This window comes from Spodoptera frugiperda, chromosome 4 (genome assembly GCF_023101765.2).
Source record: "Spodoptera frugiperda isolate SF20-4 chromosome 4, AGI-APGP_CSIRO_Sfru_2.0, whole genome shotgun sequence".
Classification (NCBI taxonomy): Eukaryota; Metazoa; Arthropoda; class Insecta; order Lepidoptera; family Noctuidae; genus Spodoptera; species Spodoptera frugiperda.
In genome coordinates, this window is record NC_064215.1 from 1,903,744 (window position 1) to 1,931,213 (window position 27,470).

The following is a 27,470-nucleotide window of genomic DNA, read 5'->3' on the forward strand; positions in this document are numbered from 1 at the left end:
AACGCGTTGGGCGCTCTGATTGGCCGCCTCGAATAAACCAACCAATCAGAGCGTCGAACGCGCTGTCGTTACGATTTCTTACTTTAAACGTAAAGCAAACTCGTAATAAGCCTCCCAGGAATAGTATGATTCATATGCCCACATGTACCTGCATCACATCACCTGTGTGCCGCATTGTATGACATTTGTGGCCTATCTGAAGGACAGACATTATGTAAAAAGCAAGCTCACGCACAAAAGGCTCCTATATCGGTGAGATATCCCACTTGTTGTGTGACAATGGTCTAAACATGTATGTTATTGTCTTTGGTAAATCTGTTATACCTGTGTAGGTATTTGCATGTTTGAGTCTCGATGTTACTCTTTGGGTACAGAACCGTAGAAATGAGTAGGTATTGTATACTTGCTCACATTTTCCTAGATATATTTTTTATCTATGTCTAAATAAATTATACCTAAGGCTATATTAAGCTAGGTTATCACCTAGCCGCAGCCGGTATCTACCGGCTGTTTTCCTGTTACGAGCATGTTCTTAAACTACATTCTCGTATCTACAGTTTGCCTGTTTAGGATCGTAGCAGTAAGAGCGTGTAAATATTGCTGACATACATCAATATACAGAATCACTTCCTTGTGTACAACTACAGTCAGCTACAGGGAAAACACTGCCAAACTGTGAATCCCCCCGTGATGCATGTAATGTAGACGTGTTCTGTTTCTTAATTCATTAGGTCAACTGATAGCTTCAGTAATGATTGACATGCGGTATCTGCTGTTTTTTCTAATAACCAAAATGATGAATAACCAATTAAATACTTTGTAGGTGCTTAACCTCTTTATCTGGGTATCAAGTAGGTACTATGTAAGTATGGAACGAGGGAGTACCGGCCGACAGCATCAGTCTATCGGCTCGAGCTGAGATGTATTGTTTCTTGCAGAATTAAGCAAACGATAACGAGGGAATTACCTCGCGCGCTGATAACGAGGGAGCCCGGCTTATTAAGGTGTGCACACACAAATAAATGTTTTAATTGTATCTATTATCTAATATCTACATTAGCTATGGATTGCCTTGTCCTTGATAGCCGGCCCGCGAGAATGGCGGTGACATTAGCTTGCGAAGTTATCATAGTACTTGTGGGAACTTATTCTGACAAAGTGGGCGAGCAGGTCGCGCCCGGCGGGAGTGATGGCGGCTCGCTGCTACAATGAGCTAGAAAAATGCAATCATTTGTCTGGAACGTTTGTAAAAGTGAGCTCATATATGTACGTCCGTGGTCCCAGCTCCACTCTTGCTATAGGTACTATGTATATATGTGTTAGACTATGTTGTGCGCGCACTGTGCATGTATATTGGACTAGGTTTAGGTATATTATCGGTTTCTAAACAGAGTATTGCAGCCAAACACGACACACGACACACTCAGTGCCGGCGTAGGGGCCACTGACACCCCGGGCGAAAATATTGTGGCGTTTACTTGAGGGAAGCAATATCAAGTGTTAGTAGTACTTTTTAATGTTTTTGACGCCCCCAGAATTTGTCGCCCTGGGCCATCGGCCCATCACGCCCCCTCTTAACGCCGGCACTGGACACACTATCGTACTGCAAATGTGGAGTTACACTAATGAAAGAGACCTGCCTTATAACACAAATCATTAGTATGGTGTCAAATAAATAGGTGTCTGTTTCATTTGTGGTCTACTTGATCGTTTTGAACTGTATAGTTGATCTTGTAGCAATTCTAATATAAAGGATTGTAGAGTAAAATTAACAACTACAGACCGAATTTCAGCAGTACTTCTACGTTTAATCCACTCTCGGGCCCTCGGCCCCTAGCATCTAGTGCACCGGGCCTAGGTATAGAGTGCACCTGTACCTACGTGGGCGCTATCGTTTTGGTAAATTTTACCTCTAATTAGGTTAAGATTTTCTCTTGTGAATTAAGTGTTTACAAACACATTGACACACATCAGAGACAGCCCGGGGACAACAATTCGTGAACCCTGAGGTAAGCAAATATATCCTGTGTTTGATTAGTTCATTCCATTTTGTTATGTTTATAAATCAAGAATTGTCCTGCATTAATAACAAACTGCAACTGGATAAGGTAAACGCCCCTAGTACCGCCAGTTGTAGCTGTCTTAGGATTTACTTTAAAAAAATAGATAGAAGCTGGTATATGATGAAAGGTATTATATTTTATAATTAATATCAAAGAAGTATTCTTTGGCATTCACTCATTGAGTACATGAATCAATATTCGATAACACATTACTTGACTAATAAATAGAATTGGAGTGTCTGTTTGTATTATTGATATAGCCACTGCTTTTTACTGCGTGCAAATGAATATAACATTTTTTTAATTTTTGTCTGTCTGCGTGTCATCAGCCTTCAATTTTAACGTTATGGCAGGTAGCTGATGTCAGTACTCCTTAGTAGGAGTAACTTAAGCTACTTTAATTTTAGCAAATGAAGACACAAAGTCCGTAATCCACACGAGCGAAGCTGCGGCATCAGCTAGTTATTCTATAATCCAAAAGATAAGTTGATTCTATTACCGCCCATAGAATGCGGCAAGATTCTATTATCGATTTTTGGCTTCTTTTACGACCGCTACGAGGTTAAACATTTTTTTTTAAATCACAATTTTAAATTCCGTGTCCATCTAGTTACACCTCTTACAATTGTTTATAATATATTCAATGCACAGAATTTACACTTCAAGTTTTATTACAAGTACCTGTAGATAGATTATTTATTAATTACGTCCTGTGATAAAATCTCTAAATTCCAAAAACAATTTACATTGTGTGTGAATTAGAGCTTAAAAACTAATAATACAAGCAATGGAAAGTAATGGTAAATAACATTGTTAAAATCGAACTACTATTCAATTAAAAATGATAGTCGAATACTGGTCTCAAAATTATAACATTTATGCGATAAAATTACATCAGTACGTTACGTAGAACGTTAATAATACCTTTCAAGATACCTAACACAATATAAACCATGTCAAGAGATTACAGTTACCATTAATAATGTCAAATTCAAAAATAAACATTTTGCTTTTGTGTACTATTTATATATTTCCAAAAATATCATCACAGTTGTGAGTCGGTATTAGAGCCGAGTATGAAGTTACAATATTGTAATACCGACCAATCAAATTATCTAATGTTGAATTTAGTTTTACACAAAAACTTTAAGAAATAGTTTTGTCTTCAATAGATCTAACGAAGTAGGTAAAATAATTTTAAGAATTGAACCCAGTTTATAATAGATAATTATTGTAAAATACTAAATGGTCTGAAAATTCTAACAACGCCGTGGGTCGTTATTTGAAGCAGGTTTTGTTTGGATTCTATTACCGTCTCAAATTAAAACATGATTTTCTAACAGAAAAAGCAATAAAAGTGTTAGATTACGAGTTAGTTTAGAAAACGGTACAGTTGTAATGAGATAGCAAGAAGACAAATTCATCGTTAGGAAGTTACTTTCCTTTAACGTGTACTTAATTACGTTAGTTACGTGGCTGGAGACGCGACGCTATGCAACTTGCGTCCGCTTCGGGCGCGTCCCTCTCTCTCTCTCTCTCTGGTCGTTCCCTCATGTCTGAGGATCGTGGTCAGCATCAGGATTGCATTTGGAGCGGATGATCAGCTTCCAGCAGTTTCTGTCTCTCACAACCGTGTAAAATGGTGGGGACGGGTCTTTCACCTGACGGGTCCATGTCGTTGGGAAATTATTTCATTCTGCAGTTATATAAACACCCAAACTTAATTATTTTAATTGTCCAACAAAAATATGTAACTCATTTTTAAAGTAACCGTGTGGGTCGCTAATATAGTAACCTAACCAAATAAGGCCTATGCCCCAATAAAGCCTATTTTGAAAATTTCCCTCTTCCCGATTTCAAATGGTCGCCAAAGTTTTTAGAAGTGTGCATGCACATTACTTAACTAATTTGAGCACAGCAAGCAACCCGTGCCGCGATTATGTTGGAACCTACAGTCGAAAACAATCACGACGTGGAGCGCACTTTAGTTTTTATAAAATTCGAGTAGCGTAAACTGTTAGTATTTTTATATTTATCAGTATACGACGTGCCGTGTTTTGTCTGTATAACAATTATACCTTTAGCCATCTCCTCACATAAGTGAAATAGCTATAATATCGGTGTATTTTATATAATCGTTGTTTTGTTTACCTATGTGCCATGCCCTAATAAAGCCTACAAAAAAAACGTGTAGGCTTTATTACGGCATAGCTGTTTTTCAGTAATTTCATAGAAAACGGATCACCAGCTTCTGTCAAAAAGAAAGCCAATGGATTTTGCAAAAGATGGAAAACGCTATTGAAATGGTAGAAAGGGGTAAACGGGGTGAATAGATACAGAAAAGGGGTGAATGGATATCGGGAAATTCTTCATAGTAATTCAACCTTCGAATTTTATGCACCCTGTTTTACCCGGTAGGCTGCTGCAGCCAGATATAACTTCCAAAGAAGTACGCACCATCTAAAGAGTGGTTCGACTACACGAAAGCTAGGTCGGTCGCTGAATTGGCTACAGAACAAGAAGTTATTCTCATTCGTTTGACTGATGCTGGGGTACCGATGACTTCAAAGATGTTACTTGGGTATTACATGATGAGAAACTCGTTTAGCCTGATGTATAATGACCAAAATTAATTAATAAGATCTCATTACATTTATTATAAGCATTGACAACGTTTTATTATAATTAAGAAGTTGAATACTTACTAGTTTTTATTGAGGCCTTATTAAGACATAGGGTTCCCAATAAGGCCAAAGTGACACTTTAGTTATTTGTGTTTACAAAATTGTAATTTTTGTTTCTAAAGCCATTTTGATTCCATTATTACAAAGTTTAATAAATATATATAAGATTTTGAAATTATCAGCCCATTGTCATTTTAAACCTACGAGCTAGGCGGTAATAAAAATAAGGTAGGCCTTATTTGGTTAGGTTACCTTATAAGGTCATATTTAGACACATTTACTTACTAGGAGTGTTTACTCAAAGTCAAAGTCAAAGTCAAAGCATTTATTTCAATTAATCCTAAATAAGGCACTTTTGAAACGTCAAATTGAATTGTCCGTCAGTCTGTCTGTCAGTGAAGCTAGGCGCTCGTTCCAAAGTGTAGCTTCGAATGGAGAAGAACGAGCAAGAAACTCCATCGTTACTCTTTTAAAAAAGAAGTTTTTTACAATTTCTCTGATACACTATTTATCTATTGTATATATATGTAGGAACAATGTAACTACAATACGTCAAAACTAACGGGACAATAAAACCAATTTGTAAAGAAAATAAAATAGCGGGTTATTTCAAACATAGTGCCCACATATGTACACTTACAATTTTGAAATAATGCTTCTATACAAATAATAATAATATATAATTTAATCTTTCACATAAAAAAATATCTGCTTGATGCCACAGGATCCCTAGACTGCATTGGAATAAATTAATACTTTAAGTTAACGTGTAACTAGTGATCGTATTAGAGCATTGTCTAGTGTGAGCGAGTGTCCAGTGGAGCCGGACCAACATGCTGCCACGCATTTTTATCCTCAATATAATCTGACAGTTTATAATATGCCTGTTTACACAGTTCACGCTTTATACAAGATTTAAATTTTTTCTCGTTCAGATTCAGTGTGGTAGTTGGTAGTTTATTATAACATTTAACACAAAAACCCATGAAGGATTTCTGCACTTTGGACAATCGGAATTGCGGTATAGCCAACTTATTTTTACCTCTCGTATTAAAATTGTGTCTGTCGCTTCTTTTTTCAAACAATTGTTGATTTTTTCTTACGTACATAATATTTTCGTAAATGAATTGAGAAGGCACTGTAAGAATATTTATAGTTTTAAAAAGTTCTCTCAAAGATTCACGACGGGGCAAGTTATATATTGCTCGAATAGCTCGCTTTTGCAAAATAAAAATTGATTCTACATCCGCGGCCCGACCCCACAGCAAAATGCCGTAAGACATTATGCTGTGGAAATAGCTAAAATAAACAAGCCTTGCTGTATTTACATCCGTTAGCTGTACTCACTGTTGTCTGTTACTGTCGAGTGCAGGTTCAACAGTTTCAGGTGTTCAGTGCTATAGTTACATCTTTTATTTAATTACTGCTTTAGGACAACAAATAGTTCTTTAATAAGTTCCTACTATAAACAAATAGGCTAAATAAGCCTATTTGCATTTAATACCTTTTTAATTTATCGACTTCAAAAAAAGGAAGTGGTACTATGTCGGATGTTGATTTTTTTACTTTTTTGTTTGCCTTTTATGTGAACCGATTTTTTAAATTCCTTTTTTGTTCTAGAGGGTTTACTCCCGAGAACGTCCCATTTTCACCAAGTCAGGATCTGAAGATGGAATCCTAAGGAAACTTTTGAAAATTGTACGGTTCGAGTAATGCGTCTATTATGTTTTTCAATAAAGATTTTTAAATACTAGAGTTTGATAACCAGGGTTTGGAGTTGACCTGATGATGGAGCCGACAGACAGTCGAGGGAACTCCTCAACGGTTGGCAGTAACTACCTTGTACCAATACAAATTACAACTTTACACCTTTGTCTATTATAAGTGACAAACCGGGTCTATGTAGCCTTATAACAAAAAGAAAAAATAAAAACGAAATCATTAATTAAAACCTTTATAGAGGTTTATATAATAATAATTTTGTTTAGTCCTTGTGGCACCGACTTGTAACCTATCAGTAGTAATAATAAATATCTGTGCTATTCAGTTTTTACTTTTTGATTGTTTTTCGTTTTTCAGTATTTTTTATACGCAGTGTTTTCAATTAAATAATGGTATGCGTAATAATTAACGGATTATTAAATATTTGTGTAATATTGCAAGATATGAATTTGATCTGTCACATCAGCCACCCGAGCACGTGACCGAGCCTCCAGCAGCGAGCGATCAGGCGCGGGGGTACGTTTAAATAACGCCAATGCCCGCGCATGCTCAGTACACTGCGTCGCTGCGTGCACTGCGCTTGCGTCCAAGTTATCGCCGCCGCCTGCCGACTGCCGACTCGAGATGAAGCTGGACAACAGCCTGACGGCCGACAACATCAACCAGAACTTGCTGAACATCGAGTATGCGGTGCGGGGGCCCATCCTGCAGCGCGCGCTGCAGATCGAGCGGGAGCTGGCCAAGGTAGGCGCGACGTCTCCAACTATAATTACATGCAGTGTTTTCACTTTCACCCCAACAAAGGGTTGTCCCTACATTCAAGTTTATCGCCGAACTTTCAAAGGATTTCATTCGAACCATCTCCGTTTGGCTGTTAACGTCTCAAATTCGAAGGAAAACTGTGAAATTGATTCCTTACGGTTAATGAAACTGGTAGATTGTGAGAAAATGTTGGTGGAATTTAGAAATAAGAAATGAAATGTAAACGTAGTACAATTTTATTTGTCTTGCATTTCATTGTGTCAGGAGATGAATCTATGTAGGTATACACACGTAGCCTTTATTAGGGCTTTGGGACATAATAATAAATTAGGTAAGGTGTGGGTACTGCACTGAAGTATGTGTTATAGCAACACAAACATTAGCACAAAATCAAGATGAAAATGTAAACGAGCGAACTATTCGTGTAATTAGTTACTATTGTTCCGTCCTCGTCATTGTGCTGTAATAAGTGCCTGATTATAATGACTCCATAATTGAAGTACACATTCCTAGTACTTGAGTACTTAAGTGTTGAATTCACGTTGTGGGTTTCTGGGGCGAATGAAAATATATGCACTGTTAGCAGTTAGGTAACCTAACGTACCTAGCAGCTACTCAGTGAATGGTCTAGATATTGGTAACATTCAGTCTGGATCCAAGTTCGTCGGTTATTGCACCCGCGGCGCGGCGGCTGCTGAACGATTGAAGGTCGATAGTTTCCATCAGCATTCACGAGCTCGCTTCAATAATACATCGGAATGGCTTTCCTAAGTTAAACAGTTTCTTTTGTAAAGGTCGCGTAGTGGGCGATTTACAAAAAATATAGCGTGTGATCGCTGGGACCGTCATAAAAACGTCAGGTACGGGTTACTACGGGTTAATCTGGCGCTCGGGTCGCGGCCCTCGAGCCTCCATGCCCACGTTGCCCACCAGTGATATAGGTTTATTCCTTATTGGATCCCGTCTAAATAAGCATTACTGATCCCGCGCGTGTACGCCTCGCTGCCGATCTACTTAACTATTATTTGCTTCGATTGGATTTTTGTAATATAAATAACAATTAAACTTACTTAGTTTTGTCTAGCAATAAATACTTCCATTGGGTAGTTGTCAGCAGGTGGGTCACGTTACAGGGTTCTAAAAATAACATATTATTTCGTTATTCATTTAAAATTAGATAAGCGTAATCACGCAAACTGTGTAGTTGTGACGTACCTCAAGATAAATAGAAGGCTGATTGGCCCGGAGAGTACACTGGCCGCTTTTCAATACCGAGCGGCCGGGTTCGATACCTTACCCTTGCAAGGTGACTTTTGCAAGTCTTTCCTCGCTGATATACAGTGATGGAAAACATTGCAACAACCCGCCTCGAGCAAGCGTGATTGTTAATGCTGTATATATGCTATTCTTTCCGTGTCAATCAGTTTGTCAGTCCGTCAGTCAGGTCAGTAACTGGCTGATGATGATTTGTATGATTATGTAATGTGCAGCTTTTGTCAAACATGGCCAATTACACGGCGGCGGCCGGCGGGCGGCGGCGGCTGCCAGTAGTGACCGTACCGCGATCATTTATTTACACACAGTACGCATGGGGGACGCGAACATATGCCACACACTGACATTTATGCCTCATTGAGAATTAATTTCGGCGATCCATGAAGACTGTGCATGGTCTCGTTCCAGTGAACTCCTGTGTATGATGGAGGGCACGGTGTGTTTTACTGGGGTTTAATTTGAACGCGCTCCTAGTCCTTAACATTTGCACGCACTTTCAATGTCTCCTTCAGCTCCTGCCTTCCAGCTGTAGACATCGAAGTAGTGCTGTGTTACTCACAGGCTCCGAGCTCAACGTTGTCAACATTGTGATAGCGCGTCCAATTACATTAGTAATGTACGCTGTAATGTAGCGCGGAGCCCGTAGCATCGATCTTTTACAACTTCTCTGCAGTACGGATTAAACTAAACAGCGAGGCGTGCAGATCATTCCCAACCATGTACTCTCAGGCACGCTGTAAGCTAGAATAAAAAAATCTACTTCAAAAACCAACACTATAAACAAACGAAAAGTATAAACTACAGCAAAAATAACGATTATAAGTACTGATAGGTTAAGTCGGTGCCATTAACTCATTCAACATTATTAACTTAATGGTCACAAAAGGAGACTTACAGCAAACAATAAAGAATTTTGAAAATCAGTTCATAATTGCCGCAGTAGTGCCGTAAGGTTTATGTGTTAGAAGAATGGATAACGCGGGACCCTCTTTACCGCGGGCCCGGAGCCCGTAGCCCGTAGCAAATGCTACCCTTCGCTACGTGGCTATGCACATTATTGCACACTGCTCAGCGGGAGCATGCAGCAGGGACGCATGTAGCAGTGCATGTAGTGATTGCAGTGTCCGTGTGTCGTCCGCATCGACATCGTGAGTGCGTTCACTCAACTATACCATTGCGACAGTTAATTTTACGCGGCGCCGTGATAAACAAACACATTTCACACTTCAATCTAGATATCGCTCAGCTAGTAATGTGTTCTATTGTGTGTAGTGTGTCGGCTGCTGGTTATACTAGGTGTGTAGTATACTCACCAGTACAGCTTGCCCACGGTGGGTTAGAAAATTATAAAAACAAAGCGTCCTTTGCAAAACATTGATTAGTTTATTTCAGCAAAACTCTGTTTTTTCTGAGCGAACAACACAGATTACAAGGCAACACCGTGAAACACTAGTGAACAGGCAATTTGAGCTGAAAAATAACAAAATTAACGCGACTGGCAACATTGCGAATCCTGGGATGTAATATGATACCGCGAAAAACACGGAAGGGGTGACCGCACGCGGTAACACAGCTGAGAAGGTTCACGGACGCTTCAAAATTATTATTTCCGTAGTTACTGCGGATTGAAGAGTAGCGAGAAGACACACAGGTAACTACATTCACTGCCGCCACTCAGCCAGCTCTGGGTTTTGGAAGATTACACCGTCCGTCATGTACCCGAGTCGTGAAGCTGCGAGCTCCTAGAGGACACGTGCCGAGTGAACCTTCTGCTCGCCCCACACGCGGGTGTTGTGTTCAGGGTGGATGTGGATGTAGGATTATTTTTTGCTCCATTGTTGGTCGTCAGGGGCGGCGCGCGGCGGTCCGCAATAAAAACATATTTTCGTACAGGGCTGTCTCGCATGTGCTCGCCAATAAGGGGAGATTTATCGCACTGTTTGTTACTTGTTACCCACGTGAGCGGAGAGGCCGAGCCTGCAGCCTCGCCCGCCCCGCGCTGTACTTGCCAGCGTCGGGCTGCATGATTATTGTCATGGACCGCGTCTAAAGTTACGTCATGGTATAAGTTCAGTACACGGTGCTGCCGGTGCTGCTGGTGGGGCCGACCACACGTACCAATCAGTGCATTGCATGTCCCATGTCCGTGACCCGTGTTGCTATATGGTTATAACTAGCTGTTGCCCGCGACTACGGCCGCGTACAATATTGACTTCCGACAGATTTTTTTTTTAAGAATATAGGTAGCCTATGTTACTCCTTAGTACATCAGCTACCTGCCAATAGAAGACCCGTCAAAATCAGTCCAGCCATTTCAGAGACAGACAGACAAAAATTGAAAAAAATATGATTTTGGTGTATGTAAGTAAAGGGTGTCCCAACAAGAACGCAAGATTTAAATTTGAAATAAAACGCAGATATTTAAAAAAAACCGTGAAAGCTTTATAATATCGTAAAGTAGAGAGGATGAGGTTATCTATGGTACAATACATCGGGCAGATGGCTGCCGCTGGTTTGCTGAAACATACGCGATCTTTCAATGAAATTTTCAATGACCGTTTTGCATAAATGCTGCGGTATTTCATTACTACAGCGTCCAATTTCCTTTTTAAGGCTTGAGTCGTCGACGGCTTATTAGCATAAACCATCGACTTTAAGAAACCCCAAATAAAAAAGTCTAATGGTGATAAATCACATGATCTAGGCGGCAAATTCTGGTCTCCAAAACGTGAAATAACACGACCGGGACATGACTGATGCAGCAATTCAATTGTTTCTCTGGTTGTATGACATGTGAAGCCATCTTGTGGAAACCACATGCCTTCCAAATCCATTTCTTCAATTCGAGGTACGAAAAGACTGGTTATCATTTTACATTATACCGAACACCATGATTGACTGTTTGCGCTTGACCTGCTCATTTTTAATCGTGTAGCGCTCCATTTTTACTAACCTCGTACCTTATACTAACAAAAAATGCTGCGCTTAAGCGGCTCCTGCCTAACCTCGGGGGCCAAATGCCTCCTGCCGGAGGTTGTACGCGGGGATCGTGCGATCCATGGCCCTCTACGGAGCCCCTGTGTGGGCGCCGAACCTGATGCGGCGGCCAGCCCGGGCGCTGCTCACGTCCCAGAGGGTCATGGCCATTCGAGTGATCCGCGGATATCGCACGATCTCCGGAGAGGCGGCCAACCTCCTTGCCGGACTCCCGCCGTGGGATTTGGAGGCGAAGGTGCTCGCGCGCGTCTTAAGTTTGCGCGCCGACGCGCGTCGCCGGGGCGAAACTCCACTGCCGCGCCAGATTAATGCGTGGCGGGATGAGCTCCGGCGCGATCTCATGGCGGAATGGCAGCAGCGACTCTTGCAACCAAGGGCTGGGCTCGCTGTCATTGCAGCGGTAAGTCCCCTCTTTGAGGAGTGGCTAGAGAGGCGCCACGGCGTCCTCACCTACCGCCTGACGCAGGTGCTTACCGGAAATGGAAGCTTCGGTAGGTTCCTGTTTCTGATTGGGCGGGAGGAAACGCCCGGGTGTCATCACTGCGAAGACCGCCCGGAGGACACGGTGGAACATACGCTTGCGGTCTGCCCTGCGTGGGCTGAGCACCGCCGTGTCCTCAGGGATGTGGTCGGCGACGGCGCCCTCTCGCGTCCGGCACTGATACAAGCCATGGTGCGGAGCGAGGGGGACTGGGATGCCGTCTCCTCCTTCTGCGAAGCAGTCATGCTAGCTAAGGAGGAGGCGGGGCGCGTGAGAGAACGAACCTCCTCACGCCCCAGCCGTCGCGAGAGACACTCCGGGCGTCGGGGATCGCGCGACGATCTCCGGCCACCGTAAGTGCGGGTCTGCGGACGGTGAGCAAGGGTAGCTCGCCGCCCGACCAGAACCAGACCCGTGCGTGCGGCGCGTCGCGTTCTGCGCGCGCCTCAAAGAGCCATCAGACCACCACAGATGGGGCCCAGTAGGGCTGATGCCTAATCCGGAGCTGCGGACTACCTAGCGGGTTTACCGGGGCTCCGGCTCGACGGGCAGGAGTAGGAACGGGGTGGTTTTTAGTCAGTAAGAGTCTGACACTCCCTCTCGCCTCGCCCAAGGCGGGAGAAGTCATTGGATGATTTTCCACCCTCAAAAAAAAAAAAAAAAAAAAATACTAACAAAAAATAATACGTGTTCAAATGTCAAACAATGATACTTCGAATGCCGCCAAATTTAAATCTTGCGTTCTTATTGGGACACCCGTTATATTCATTTGTATGTAGTCAAAAGTAACAACATAACATTGCTATCGTTAACCCGGAGATTCGTACAGTTGATAAGGAACAACATAATGTTATTGGAATGCTGCGGTCACGATGTTTGCTAGATACGAAATTATTTGGTCGCGGAGGTCATCTTAGGGGTAGCGTCGATTACACTACTCTGATTGCATCACAAATCAAAACAATTATTACATATCAAAATATGTTTTAATTGTTCAGCAGTGGACGTCTCTCGGCTGATGATGATGACGATGATTAAAATATGTTTTATGTTAAACAATTTTAATGAGCTGTATACTACCAATCATACTTTTCGTTGGATATCCATCATGAAGGTATTTGCGGAAAATTATAGATTATAATAGATATTGTATGGTAGTGCGGACTTAACGTTAAAACGGGGTAAAATTCCAAGTTACTCTCGACCCAAACAAACAGAGCCAGGTTATAAAACCGTATTAACAATTACATCACCGTATTGTAACCGAAAGTATTTATTGACAAACATGGCCGCAGTAACAGCTGTCCGATGTACGTCAAGTATTGGTCGGGGTACGTTTACTGAGCTTGGGCTTGGTACATGACAACCACCTAACTGTAGTCAACTACCCACACGTAGTTTGGGAGTCACGATATATCTGATGTTTGTACCTGGGAGCGTGGACGATTTATTATAATGATTAACCGAACAGACGCACAGCTGAGCTAGCGAGCGCAAATATATCGTACGCCGAGAGTTACGACTGCGCTCGTGACTCCAGTGGGGAGGTATACTTCGCAATCTTCGGATGTTGACAAGTACCTCCGGAACGGTTATTGCGAACAAATAACACTTACAGTAGCCATAAAACATATGAAGTGATTTCGAGAGCAGCTCCACGCGTGGGGCTGGGGCTACACGGTGACGTCATCACTACACCCTCATATAACTCAGTTACGAACTGTTTACCGCCATGCGTCGCGCGGCCACGACCGCCTCCAACTATTAAATACACCCACTTCAATGGAGGTGCTAATTCAGATACATATCTATGGGATAGGAGGTAAACGAGCGGAAGGAACACCTGATGGTAGGAGAGCAACGAGCACCGCTGTCCATGAACCAAAGCGGGTACAGGTGCGTTTCCGGCCTTTTAAAAAAGAATACGTCTTGAATAAATAACTTCTTTCCTTAAATAAGTGTCGCAGGTTTACACTTGTAAAGCCCGAAATAGAAATAAAGCAAAAGGTGCGCAGCGTGGCAGTGTGTGCTGCGACACAGGAAGTGCTCGGAACTGAGTAACGAGACTCGTAGCTTTGAGTTTCAGGAGAAACACTTTGACGTTCTCAGTGCAGCGCGAGCTCGAGCCAGTAATCAATTCACTAACAGTAATTACTTCCGTCACGACCGCGACACGACGCGGCGGCGACGCGGCGACGACGCGACGACGCGACGAGGCGAGGTACACTTGTTGAGCTTACTCAGTCTGTGCGACGGTAATGCGGAAAGTAAGAGTGCCTTCTCTGTGCCGCACTGTGCACCATCGGAATGTACCTTCACTGTATGTCTAGTATTGTCTACGCATCATTTCGTGCATAAATCCAACGACTCACAATAACTGTTGTTGCTGAGTAGCGAGTACTTGCTCCTGTACCGTGCTTCCATTATCGAATCTGTTTTCACAAAACCTGGACCGCGCCAGGGAGGGATGAGGGTGAGGGTGCAGGGGAGCGGAGGGAGGGCCGTCAGCCTGCTAGTGGCAGCTACGTAATGCGGTTTTTGGTGTGCACGCCGGGACAGGCCGCCGCGCGATTATTGTTATATCGAACTCTCCACCGCGCGCCCTGGAACAACATGCACGTTGCACATATTGGAATTATCACATTACATTTCATTTTAAACTGAAATTGTGCTGAAAGCTTAAAACGGAAACAAACTGAAGAACTAACTTGTAGTGTAGTAAGTACCTACAACGGGTTCAGATCAGTATTTAGCTAGTAATGTAGATAATTATATGTTTTAACTAGTAAACATAAAATTATAAACATGTCTAGTCAAGCGTTTATCTTTTTCAGTTGCATTAAGATGGCTGCTCCTAGTGTTCCCTGGTTATTACGGTACCTTCCGCGCTGCGACACCTCGCGTGTCTGTCTGCATCAGATAGCTCGACGGAGTCTCCTAGTGCCGAGCCCGGCGCCGGGCGCCAGTGGGCACCTGTCCAATACTCCACGTATTGTTGACGTCCTTCGCCTTGCCGCCAGCAGTCGGCAGATTGTCGCAGCGATCTGTTTCCTTTGGAACGAATAACTTTTTAGTGATTATTTTTATTTTTTTATTATCAGGCAACTATGGCCCATAGATGTATACCTTATAGACTAGTATAAATATTACAATATACAGTTGATGTTAGTAAAACACCTACGTAAGTAGCACTTCACTATCGCACCACGTCACTGTGCGCGCGTGCGGCACGGGTCCGCGGAGCGACGGAACACCACCCCCACTCCCCGTGGCCAGGAGTCCTCTTCCAAAACAAGATGACATTCTTAACAAATATGCCTTGTAGTCGACGTTGCGGGTCGACTCCAACAACTGTACTGTTTCATTAAAGAGTGTCGGAGTGTCGAGCGATGCTGTTGTCCGGACTAGGTCGGCGATCAGATGACCAGACTGATTTGTTGAAGTTATTGTAGTTTATTGTAGGTTGGCAGTGCCAACAGTGACATGGCGGAGGTGCCCCGCCGCCATGTTTATTGATCTAATGGAATGAATAGTCTCGTTTACTGTGGATTTGCTCGCTGAGCACTCGTAATGAATTGCTCAAGAAAGACCGGGGGATTTTAGAAGGCAGCTATATTTTAATGAAGTCCGCGGTACAAGTTGCTTTACAACTTGGAGTTTGTGTAATGCGTTTACTTTTATGTGAATTAAAGTAACGTTTGTAAGATTCAGGAATTAATTGTTTTGTTCTCGACTGGGGCGCAACAATAACGCTAATCTGTGATGCAGCTAACGTGTGTATGTGTGTGTGCGTGTGAATACACACGGGTTTATCTCGTGCCTTGAACTATTTATTATCACAACATTTTATTATCTTTATTGTTTTCCTTATTAAGATTAAATTATTCCCATTATAATAATAATTTTAAGCTGTAGGTTTATTATTACATTCCATTAGTAATCATAACTAAATATAAATAACTGCATATGTCAGTGCATGCCACAGCCGCATTGGACCCGGTGTATCTGTGCCTGCGTTGTATCGTGCTGTGCGTGCGGCCAGCACAGCTTTATTGGAGTCCATGTCTAGCAGTCCCTGCGCTGTATTGTGTAACACATTACATACTTACAATCATGTGTAGAGATCTAATGTCTTCAATCGCTCTAACAAAACTATAGTAATGTATAAAATGTCATGTGGTTAGTTCACTATCCATGTATTCGTATATTTTATACTTCCAACATATAATTTACTCTCTGGTAGTGTGGTATAAACAATTATAAAATCAATTTAATTGCATATGCATGAATTCTTGTAAAGCTTCACACGCGGGTTTTTTTCTAGTTTCCACATAAACAGAATATTTTTGTAATGCCTATGTTGTTTCCATTTTTATTAACATTTTCCTTTAACTTTTGTTATAAACGGTATATTAATTCCTTGAAGTCACTAGACATGTCTAACAGCCAGGGTCCGCTCGATGTGGAAGAGATCGTGGCGCGGTACGTAACGCTCGGTGGCCCGGAGAGTAATGGCCGCCATATTAAATCGACTCCCATCGGAATAATCCGTGACTTGTCTGTCACGACCCCCGCGGGACTTGAACAAGGGACTGATCTCCTCTCTAATTTATATTCTACGTGTTTTTCCACTGAACCTATCAAACGAACTTACGGCTGCCATCCCTTCTATCAGATTGGATTTAAAACCTCTCCGCCGCGGCGGTTACGAGAGGAATCGTGCCAGCGACGGTGTGTACCACGTTTCCAAACGACGTACCTTATTATTAAACACTTTATTCTACGTTTGTGTAGCTACTGTCGTTATATTGAAGCATGATGTTGTCGACAGGGAGTCCCGAAGCCGTTCGAGCGAGTAGTTCGCGCCAACATCGGGGACTGCCACGCCCTCGGACAAAAGCCCATCACCTTCATCAGGCAGGTGAGTGCAGCGTCGGCGTCGAGTGTCGACACGTCCGGTCCACATGCAAGCAAAGGGTCAGTCCCACATGCGCCGCCCACAGCCCACGTGGGCAGCCCTCATTGCGTCACCGACACTACCATCGAGCAGTAGTGAAGGGCCGACGCGACATATTGAGTAATGAGTGCGTCGTACCTCCAGTGGGCGGAATACATGCATGTTGAGCGAGTACTTACGACCTGATCGCCTTCCGAAAGTGAAACGAAAAGGGAAGAGATCCGTATTGAAATACGAAGGGATCGGAACTTCGACTTAATCATTGTAGCTATTAGCATACAGAATAGGGCTGCTGTATCTGTATTCTGTATGTATTGCCGAGTCAGCTGCCATTATCGGTGTGTATCTCCCACGTCCTGACTGCTGAGGTAGTCGAGCAGTCGCTTCTGAGCAAGTCTTATGTTCGATTCCCTTTAAAGTACTTATTATTGCGTATTTCGATTTAGAAAATGTCAATCTTGAATTCGTATGATATATGTGCAGGTGGTGGCACTAGCGGCGTGTCCGGCGCTGGCCGACTCGGCGGACGTGCCCGCCGACGTGAAGCAGAGAGCGCGCGAGATCCTGGCCGGCTGCACGTGAGTACCACCACATCACACCGACTCCAGCGCTGCACTACTCGAGGCAGTGGCCAGCTCCGAAGGCTTGTTAACCCCCGACGCAAAAAGAGGGGTGTTATAAGTTTGACGTGTCTGTCTGTCTGTCTGTCTGTCTGTCTGTCTGTCTGTCTGTCTGTCTGTCTGTCTGTCTGTCTGTCTGTCTGTCTGTCTGTCTGTCTGTGGCATCATAACTCCCGAACGGATGCAGTGATTTCAATTTATTTTTTTTCGTATGAAAGGGGACTTATGTGCGAGTGTTCTTAGACATGTTTGATGAAAATCGGTTGAGCCGTTTTAAAGTTATGGGCGGTGAAATTGGGGAGATTAACTGAAGGTCTGCAAATATACTGGGATGGGGTCTCAAATGACACCGCACTGAAAGAAAACATTGAAAGATATTATTTTTTCATACTAACAAAAATTATATAATATTAAAAAAAAAAAAAAAAAAAAAATTAAGTAATAAAATACAAAAATATTAAATTTTTTATTTAACTTTTTATTATTAACAAAAATACCTGCACCTATGTAATCTTTAGCCTACTTATAGAAACAAAAACTAGTAATTAAGTTAGTAAAAGTAAAAAAAAAAGCGAACGAGCTTGACCTCGAATGTAATATTTACCTTAACAAGAATCGAAATTATAGTAAGTATATGTAATATACTAAGCCTAACTTAACCTAACCTACCTATAAAAAGTATGTACTAATAAAAAATTAAATTAAAAATTTAAAAAACTCCCGACACAAAACCTTAGAGTTTGTTTGATTGTTTGATTGTTTGTTTGTTTGTTTGAACGCGCTAATCTCCGGAACTACTGGTCCGATTTGAATAATTCTTTTTGTGTTGGATAGTCCATTTATCGAGGAAGGTTATAGGCTATAAAACATCACGCTATAACTATTAGGAGCGAAGAAATAAAGGAAAATGTGGACAAAACGGGGGAAATTATTAATTCTTGAGGGCTTCCGTTGCGTGCGCTGCGAAAATGGTTCAAGATACGAAAATTATATGTATGAAAGAATTATTCCTCTTAAAATGATCTAAAAAAAAGTCCGCGACAGTATATGTCTATCTTTTAGGATTAACTTACTAGAATCGTTTTTATGGTAATCAAACTGGGTCGAAATTAATGCATTATTTGTTAAGAGTTGTATTAACGAAAAAATATTAATCTTTATCGAAATAAATGTGTTGTTCATTAAGAGTATTTAATTGTGAACAAAATTGTCTTTGACATCACTAAACTTCAATAAACATCTTAGAAGATATTACAATTTTAAAATAACTCCGATATAAAATTCACCCGCGCCGCATGATGTGCGAAACACGACGCTGCCAGGAGGAGAGGCATTGTTTGCGAACGACGCGGAGCCTGGTGTAACTATACTCAAAAAAATTATAGTCTTACTAACGAAGTAAAACATTTTTTGATCATTGACCATCGAAAGCGTTTGTTTACAGCGTAGAATGGCAAAAAAGCGGTTTACCACACGCCCACATTTTATTGTGGCTGTCTAACAAAGTACAACCAGATTCTACGTATAGTGCAATAATATCGGCTGAAACATTTGACAAACAAAAAAATCCAATTCTTCAATTTATTGTCATAAAAATATGATAGGGTATAAAAATATGGTCCTTAAGGATTTCATAACCTTGCGTCACCATGTATGAAAGAAAACATTTGTTCTAGAAAGTACTCTTTTTTTTTTTTTGAGGGGGGAAAATCATCCGTTGGCTACTCCTGCCTTGGGTGAAGCGAGAAGGAGTGTAAAAATCACCCCGTTCTGATTTGAGCCGGGGCCCCGGTAATCTTTTACGTTGTCTGCAGCACCGGATCGGGCATCAACCCTATTGGGTCCCATCTGTAGTGGCCTGGCTCTTTGAGGCGCGCACAGAACGCGACGCACGGTACGCACGGGTCTGGTTTTGATCGGGCGACGAGCTACTCTTACTCGCCGTCCGCAGACCCGCGCTTACGGTGGCCGGGGATCGTCACGCGATCCTCGACGCCCGGAGTGTCTTCTGCGGCGGCTGGGGCGTGATGAGGATCGTTCCCTCACGCGCTCCGCCTCCTCCTTAGCTAGGATGACTGCTTCGCAGAAGGGGAGACGGCGTCCCTTTCCCCCTCGCTCCGCACCTTGGCCTGAACTAGAGCCGGACGTGAGAGGTTACCGTCGCCATTCACATCCCTAAGGACATGGCGATGCTCAGCACATGCAATGCACACCGCCACTGTATGCTCCACCATATCTTCCGGGCGGTCCTCGCAATGACGACACCCAGACGAAACGCCCGGGTGTTTCCTCCCGCCGAATTCGAAACAGGTACCAACCGAAACTTCCGTGTCCGGTAAGTACCTGCGTCAGGCGGTAGGTGAGGACGCCGTGACGCCTCTCAAGCCACTCTTCAAAGAGGGGACTTATCACTGCTATAACGCGTATGTAGCGAGCCCATCTAAAAAGTACCCTAGGAATTTTATTTCTGAAACACAAACCGGGGTGGCGGTTACCCAACCTATAGGCGCAGGTTTCCGGAAAACAGTGGAAACACATATAGTATAGAAATGAGTGTGGATTGTTCCTTATAATCATAATCCAGTGCTATCACGAATTTTCAATGCACAAATTAACCGTGGGTAACAGCTATAATTTATGAAGCTGAGAAAGTTGTTTGCAAAAATAAATATAATGCCTAAAATAACTATTCCACGCGGACGAAGTCGCGGGCACAGCTAGGTCTTTAGGTCAAGGTAAAGGAAAAAATCTGAAAATGGCCAAGTGTGAGTCGGTTTTAAAAATAATGAAGGTGTAAATTCATACCCCTAAGGAACTAAAACAAAAAAATTATCTATATCCTCAGTTAAAAATGATATAACTTGGCAAGTTTTAATAGAAAATTATATACTTGACTCATTGCGTTTAGTAGGTTTATAACAAAGTGTGTGAAAACTTGCCAACTTGTTATATCATTTTTAACTGAGGTCTGTGTATGGAACTTGGTACTTATTTAGATCTCACTTCTTTTATAGGCGAAGCATTCCAATACTATCGAACTTGGCAGCCTTTCACATTTATGTTTTGGGTGGGATTTCTATTTTCTGCGTTATAGTTAAGTACTTAAACATCAATTTACTTTAATGTTAACACCAAGCATGTGATACTTATGAACAAATCGTAGATATAATCGTTAGGAGCGGTCCCGTTTTTTTAGAATTATTAGTATATTCTTAGGTACTTTAAGTTTAAGTTTCTTTTATTATTTTTTACTTTTTAAAGCGAAATTAAGTTTTTGTGTCAGGGGTTTTTTTAAATTTTAATTTAATTTTTTTTTCATAACTAGTCACACACTATAACACTATCCTCATGCCTCTCTGTGCACATACCACTCACCATAGCGAGGTACTTGTGACACGTCACACAAACCCACTGTATCCAGGGATCTGGTGGAGGTGGGAACAAATGTTCAGTCGCACACAGCCCCTGGGTGTGCGCTGCTTAATGCCAATGACAAACACCTTCGCTAATGACTTCCTAATTACCCAACGCGTGATTACCACCGCGTGTGGAGCCCAGCCGGCACTACACCACGCACTACATAATATCCGCACTGATTGATTCCGAATCATTCCAATGATTGATTGATTGACATCCGGATTGGATATAGATTGATTCGGTCGGACGTTTATGGCAGCGGGTCGCATTAGCGTTTCAAATCCAATTGATATTAATGCTCAAATAACAGACGCAGCTATCGGAAGCGAAATGATATTGTTTCTCGTAGGATTATGTGAAATGGATGGAGCGTGGCGCCGCGCCGGGCGGCACGTTCTGATTCGTTTTTAATTCTCTTAATCTGTGTTGTCGGCGTACCCTGCCTCGTGCCCACGCGTGCCACTACACATGTTCACATACTGCTTACACGCGCTATACACGCAGACTATGTAGGTGCCACGAGAAAGATTACTACCAAGTATTGAAGACGAAGACTAGACGTGTGTGCTACTAGTTGGCTGTCAGCGCGGCCAGCAGCGATGTGACGGCGGCGGTGTGTCGTGTTGTGCAGGAGCAGCTCGGTGGGCGCGTACTCGCCGTCGGCGGGGCTGCACGCGGTGCGCGCGCGCGCGGCGCACTACATCGCGGCGCGCGACCACGTGCCCGCCAGCGCCGACGACATCTTCCTCGGCTCCGGCGCCTCTGACGTCATCAAGTCCGTCCTCACCATGTTCGTGGAGCCAGTCGGCGGGAAACCACCAGGTCTCACATACTTCTTAGCATTCATTTTCCTCTTTTCATTTATGTACAATAGTCGGTTTGTTGTTGTGTCTTCTTTGGTCTGTTCGTAGTCATTAAGGTGGTGGAGCAGGTGTTAAACACGAGTGACAGTAAATTTTTTCCTAAAGGCCAGATTTGCTCACGTTGTTCATTTATACTGTATGTGAATGAAGTTTATTCAAATAAATGAATACATTAAAGTTGAGCATAATGTGACACTTAGCAGAAGCGGCCGAGCGGCCGAGCGGCCGAGCCACTACGAACGTTCAGCTAACTTAGCTAAATTACCTAATTACCTCCGTATGTACGTGGCCCACACTGCGCGGCTTGTAAACATTGTGGATTGAAATGAAGTGATCTTTATTGTAAGCTCTAGAATTGGTGTCCCAAATGACATTATTCGATTAATGTCGAGTTTGAAAGTTTTGTCTCCTCGGCACTAGTAGCAGCCGAGTGGGCGACAGTAGAGTAACGTGGTTCTGTTGCAGCGGTGATGATCCCGGTGCCGCAGTACCCGCTGTTCTCGGGCACGCTGTCGGAGCTGGGGCTGCGGCGCGCCGACTACTTCCTGGACGAGGACAACGACTGGGCGCTGCAGACCTCGGAGCTGCAGCGCTGCTGGAGCGCGGCCAGCGAGCACAGCCACGTGCGCGCGCTCGTCGTCATCAACCCGGGGAACCCCACCGGACAGGTGAGCGGCCACCAGCACTCAGTGTCGCTCATGCTAACAACTCCGAACGTCAATGCTTTTTGCACGGTTATGACGAGTTGCGGTTACGAGCCCCGCAAGCAGCAATATTTGTGAATCTACAACTCCTGTTGTGGGTCTCGGTGTGATGTGAATGTATTTATGTTTGTAAACGCGTCCACAACTTGCGTTGTGTGTGGATACCAAGTGTAGTATTGTAACAAACTTTTAAAAATGTGTTAAAAGTCAATAATAGCCCGAAACTGTCCAACGTGGCACACGTATACATTTGGTAGAATATATCGAGCGAGCTGTTTGTGGCGACGCGCGTGTATTAATCAGCCGGCATTCAGGGCGCTCGTGAGCAATTTGATGGACCGCCGCCGTTGCAAATATTGGAAACTATTCTAAAGCCAGATGATTGCGACAATAAATACGGGAATGAAAACACGACGAGCGACAAATACTCACACTCGTGATTAATTACATCAGCGCCGGTAGCGACGACACGCACACATGCACACAGTGTGCAGTCTGCCTGTGAGAGGTGTTTACGTGTACGTAATATGATCATTGAACGTTTGTTTGTGCAGGTGCTGACTCGGCAGAACATGGAGGAGATCATCAAGTTCGCGTTCACACACAACTTGTTCCTGCTGGCCGACGAGGTGTACCAGGAAAACATCGTCTGCAAGCCGTTTTACTCGTTTAAGAAGGTGATGCACGAGATGGGCGCGCCGTACTCCGGCATGGAGCTGGCCAGCTTCCTGACGTGCTCCAAGGGCTGGGCGGCGGAGTGCGGGCTGCGCGCCGGGTACGTGGAGCTGCTGCGCCTGCAGCCGCGCGTGGCCGCCGCCTTCAGCACCGCGCGCGCCGTCATGCAGTGCCCGTCCGTGCTGGGCCAGTGCATCCTGGACTGCGTGGTCGGTACACCCTGCACTGCCACCTACAGTGCCTGCACCCGCAGCATCTAATATACCAATGTCCTCGGTTCCAGATGAAGCCGCCTGCGGCCGGCGAGCCTTCGTACCCGCTGTTCGCGCAGGAACTCGGAGATATACAGCGCGTGCTCGCCGAGAGAACAGAGACCGCCTATGAGACCTTCAACTCTATTCCTGGATATTTCTGTAACCCCATCGATGTTAGTGAAACTTTAGTTTATGTATAACTGTTAGTGTGATGCAACTGTAGGTTGCTGCAAGCTCTCTATTGCTTGTTGTGTGTAGTAGCACGGAGTAATGTTACATAAGGTGTGGTGTTCCAGGGCTCGATGTTTGCGTACCCCCGCGTCACCATACCCGAGGCGGCGCAGGCGGCGGCCAAGGAGCTCAACATGAGTCCTGACGAGTTCTACTGTCTCCGACTCTTGGAGGAAACAGGTGAAACATTTTTCATTCAGATATTACGTATTTACATATTTGTATGTTCTAGACGTGTGTGCTACTGCGCAGTATCTGATTGTCGCAAATTGTTATTACAAAGGATGGAGGAGGAAATTATATTTAAGGAAAGCTTCGGGAAATCAAAGAGAAAGAAAATAATAAATCTTCGGACATTAAATGTAGCTGTGCTGGGCAGAATGTCCGCGGAGTCAGCACAATACTGCGACAGTATAACTCGGGCCGCGCAGGGAAGGCAGCGCGCGCCAGTGTCGCGACACTTCCCGCGACACCCCGGCTGGGCTATTTACTTTGTACATACTTTTTGTATTACCCGACCAATATTTATAACAAATATTACGCTCAACTGGATTTGTACAATCCGCATTGTCTACTGATGCTTTATTGTTTATTAAATACTAGCTACTTCCGCGCGGTTTCACCCGCTCTGCTTGGCTCTTATTGGTCATAGCGTGATGGTTTATAGCCTATAGCCTTCCTCGATAAATGCACTATCCAACACAAAAAGAATTATTCAAATCGGACCAGTAGTTCCGGAGATTAGCGCGTTCAAATAAACAAACAAACAATCAAACAAACAAACTCTTCAGCTTTATAATATTAGTATAGATAGTATAGATTTACCAAAAGGCCGGGATCGGGTTTGCAACTCCAAAGCAGATTGGAGTTTCTCCAAGTGTAAAACTTTCATTTTGATCCAAAGCCCCGAGAACAACTGAACAAGATTTGAAAGTATGCTTTGCGTGACGCTGAACGGTTGGTAATTGATCATGTCTCCCGTAGACACTATGCTAAAAGGACTCGGAACATTCAGTAGCGAAGCAGCGAGACACAGTAGCGCGTAGTACTTAGTAGTGGTAGTAGTCGCTACAGTCGGCTCCCGCGGGACTGGCACAGCGGCCGCAGTAGGCAATGGCGGCCGCCGGGCAATTAGCGCGACATGCCGCGCCAACGTGCTGTAACTCGCGACCACTTCGCGCCACTCGTGCTGCTTGATGTAACTGCGAACTCTCGCCAACTACACGGTTACTGCTACCGACATACACGCGCGACGCGCCACCCCAGCCGTGACCTCCTCCTCACTCCTGCAGATATAGGTACTTCCGTCTTCTCGTGTGGCATAGATAAACTTTTTTCATTTCATTTGTAGTTTAAGCCTTGCAGTACAAGGCTACGACGCGTATGATATTTATGGAAGACGACGTTCAATGGGTTGTCCTCTGATTTGTCTAATGGAAGAAAGCTATTTCGTATTAATTTCTAATCATTTTCATCATCTCCCAGTGAAGGTCCACTGCTGACATCATCAAGCTCAGCCTACCCACCTATTATATCTTCTAGAGTTAATGGGGAATGTTCTGTGTTGTCGGCAGGAGTGTGCGTGGTGCCGGGTACCGGGTTCGGTCAGCTGCCGGGCACGTTCCACTTCCGCACCACCATCCTGCACCCGCGGCAGGAGTTCCAGCACATGATGGACAGCATCAGACGGTTCCACCGCAACTTCCTCGACCTCTACTCGTAGTACCCTACTCGTGCTATATAGATCTTTGTCGAACATACGTATAAGGAAATGAAGAGCTGTCGATCTGTCTGAGTGGCGTGGTAATGCTGACCATCCACACGGACCGGCCGCAGGTGTGACATGCAGGCCAATGTTGGCACCAGTACTTCAGTGACCCACTACATCACACACACCCGTGTGTGTGTGTGTGTGTGTGTGTGTGTGTGTGTGTACACAGGGCTGCGCCACCTGTACTACGTGCTGTGTAAATTAAGTAGATATTGTTTTATCGATGTTACAGTTTACCTATTTATATTATATGTACTTACCAAGTATTTTAAAGTAATTAATAAAATTTGTTGTAAAATGGTTTTTCTATTCATAATTCCTGCACAATTTACAAAATTACAATAATGTGATAAGGTTAGCAGGCGACACTCTGTATATGAACCCTCTAGCGTGGCGGATCCCGCAGCCACAGCAGCGCCCGGTACTCCTGGCTGATCATGTGCCTGGCGGAGCACGACTCCTGCCCACTCCCTACACGACACAACACAGGCAGACTAACAGAAGACACACTCCGGTCAAACCAAATACAGAGATAATACGAACAAACCCACGGCCCGTCCAGCAATAATACTTGACAATTGCAAGACTGTGTCTATTGTGGAACTACTGGTTATATGTTGTGGCGTCGAGTGGCGGCAGTCACGCGATTCATCACTTTTTATTACTCGGGGAGCGACTAGCGAGCCTCAGTGTCAGTGTGTGCGTGATGCTATGCGAGTGTGGGCTGCTAATGTACGCGTGTAGTCCCGGAGTCGTGCGTCGTGGCACAAACACAGTCATTACAAGTTTGTCTGTCAAGTCCAAGTCTTAAATATCTTTAGACATAAGTATTCGGGTTCTTATAAGATGGGGTAGGTACATGTAAGTACATGTAATACCGTCACGTGGTCTGCCGCACCCTGCGTCTCGTGTCTCGTCAGTGGACTATACACACGCACACACGTAACATATAGGGGCAACTACCCAATTGCTAGCACTGCACCAAATTATCAGCACTCTGAATAAATCGACCAATTCTAAGGTTTTCACTTACTAATTTGGGTTTCCACACTAATAAATAAATAAATACATGTTTTTGGAATCCTGCTATTGGGAAAATTATACTTTGAGACCTCAAATTGGCGGAAATTGTGTAAACAAACATTTGTGTCCTGCAGTTTCTTCTGTTTTTGCCTGTTTCTTGTGATCGCCGGTAAGGACACGTGTTTACATTATATGATATATCGTATCTTTTACAAATTTAATATTGAAACTATCGATTTCTCTGATATTTAAGATATTTTTTTATGATAATCTGAAGAGTAGAATTTGAGGTTCTGGTGATTAATTGGTAAAATACGTAGTGCTGATAAATGGATCGAATATTTTGTAAATTCTAAATTATCAGCACTGGTGATGATAAATGGAAAAAAGTACATAAATACAAATTTCATATTTTTTAATCTAAATTATGTTTATTTTATGCAAAGAATTAATTTTGTTTTGTAAAAGTAGTTTATACCATCAAAATCCAAATGTTAGCATGGTGCTGATAATTGGATCAGAAGCATGCTGATAAATTGGTTTCCCTAGAATTTCATCATCTCTTCTTATTTCTTTTTATTTATTTTTTCTCTTCTTATTTTTTGTTTTATTACCAGTAATATTAGCAGAAGAATTTTGTAGATGGTATGCAAGCTACGACAACTTCTATAACAATTAATAAACAATGTTATAACTTATAATATTTCTGGAGATTGTCTTAGTAGTGCGCAATTTGTATATCTTGATAGTCAACAATATTTACTAACACCAGTCAAATTACAAGACATTTTGATTACTGAAAAAACATCTGAACGAAAAGGTGTTAAAAAAAGAGATTGACTGGGCCATCGTACGTAATCGTGCAATAGACCATCGTAATTCGTTGCCATGAAATAGACTAAACAATTTAATACGAGAAATGTCAACAAAAGTAGGTAGTATTGTGTATTTTATTTAAAACGTAAAATTAA

The 27,470-nt window shown here is 43.2% G+C and overlaps 1 protein-coding gene and 1 long non-coding RNA gene across 2 annotated transcripts; both read left to right on the top strand.

The window, feature by feature from the left end:
* Nucleotides 1-2,666: 2,666 nt before the first annotated feature.
* Nucleotides 2,667-25,774, top strand: LOC126913091 (uncharacterized). Its single transcript, XR_007707671.1, has 2 exons — nt 2,667-5,007; nt 25,474-25,774. It is a non-coding gene; the product is annotated as an uncharacterized LOC126913091 (long non-coding RNA).
* On the top strand, nt 7,004-25,774 carry LOC118272420 (alanine aminotransferase 1-like). The gene is made up of 9 exons (XM_035588927.2): nt 7,004-7,213; nt 16,816-16,905; nt 17,425-17,519; nt 21,610-21,800; nt 22,307-22,509; nt 23,100-23,429; nt 23,504-23,647; nt 23,771-23,885; nt 25,280-25,774. The coding sequence occupies exons 1-9, from the start codon at nt 7,094-7,096 to the stop codon at nt 25,426-25,428; spliced, it is 1,437 nt and encodes a 478-aa protein (XP_035444820.2). The 5' UTR covers nt 7,004-7,093; the 3' UTR covers nt 25,429-25,774.
* Nucleotides 25,775-27,470: the final 1,696 nt, after the last annotated feature.

Excerpts from the sequence above, each read along its gene's own strand:
- LOC118272420 (XM_035588927.2), top strand. The coding sequence starts at position 7,094 with ATGAAGCTGGACAACAGCCTGACGGCCGACAACATCAACCAGAACTTG. Across the intron at positions 21,801-22,306 it reads AGTCGGCGGGAAACCACCAG|CGGTGATGATCCCGGTGCCG; the intron begins GTCTCACATACT and ends GTTCTGTTGCAG. Across the intron at positions 23,648-23,770 it reads ATTTCTGTAACCCCATCGAT|GGCTCGATGTTTGCGTACCC; the intron begins GTTAGTGAAACT and ends GTGGTGTTCCAG.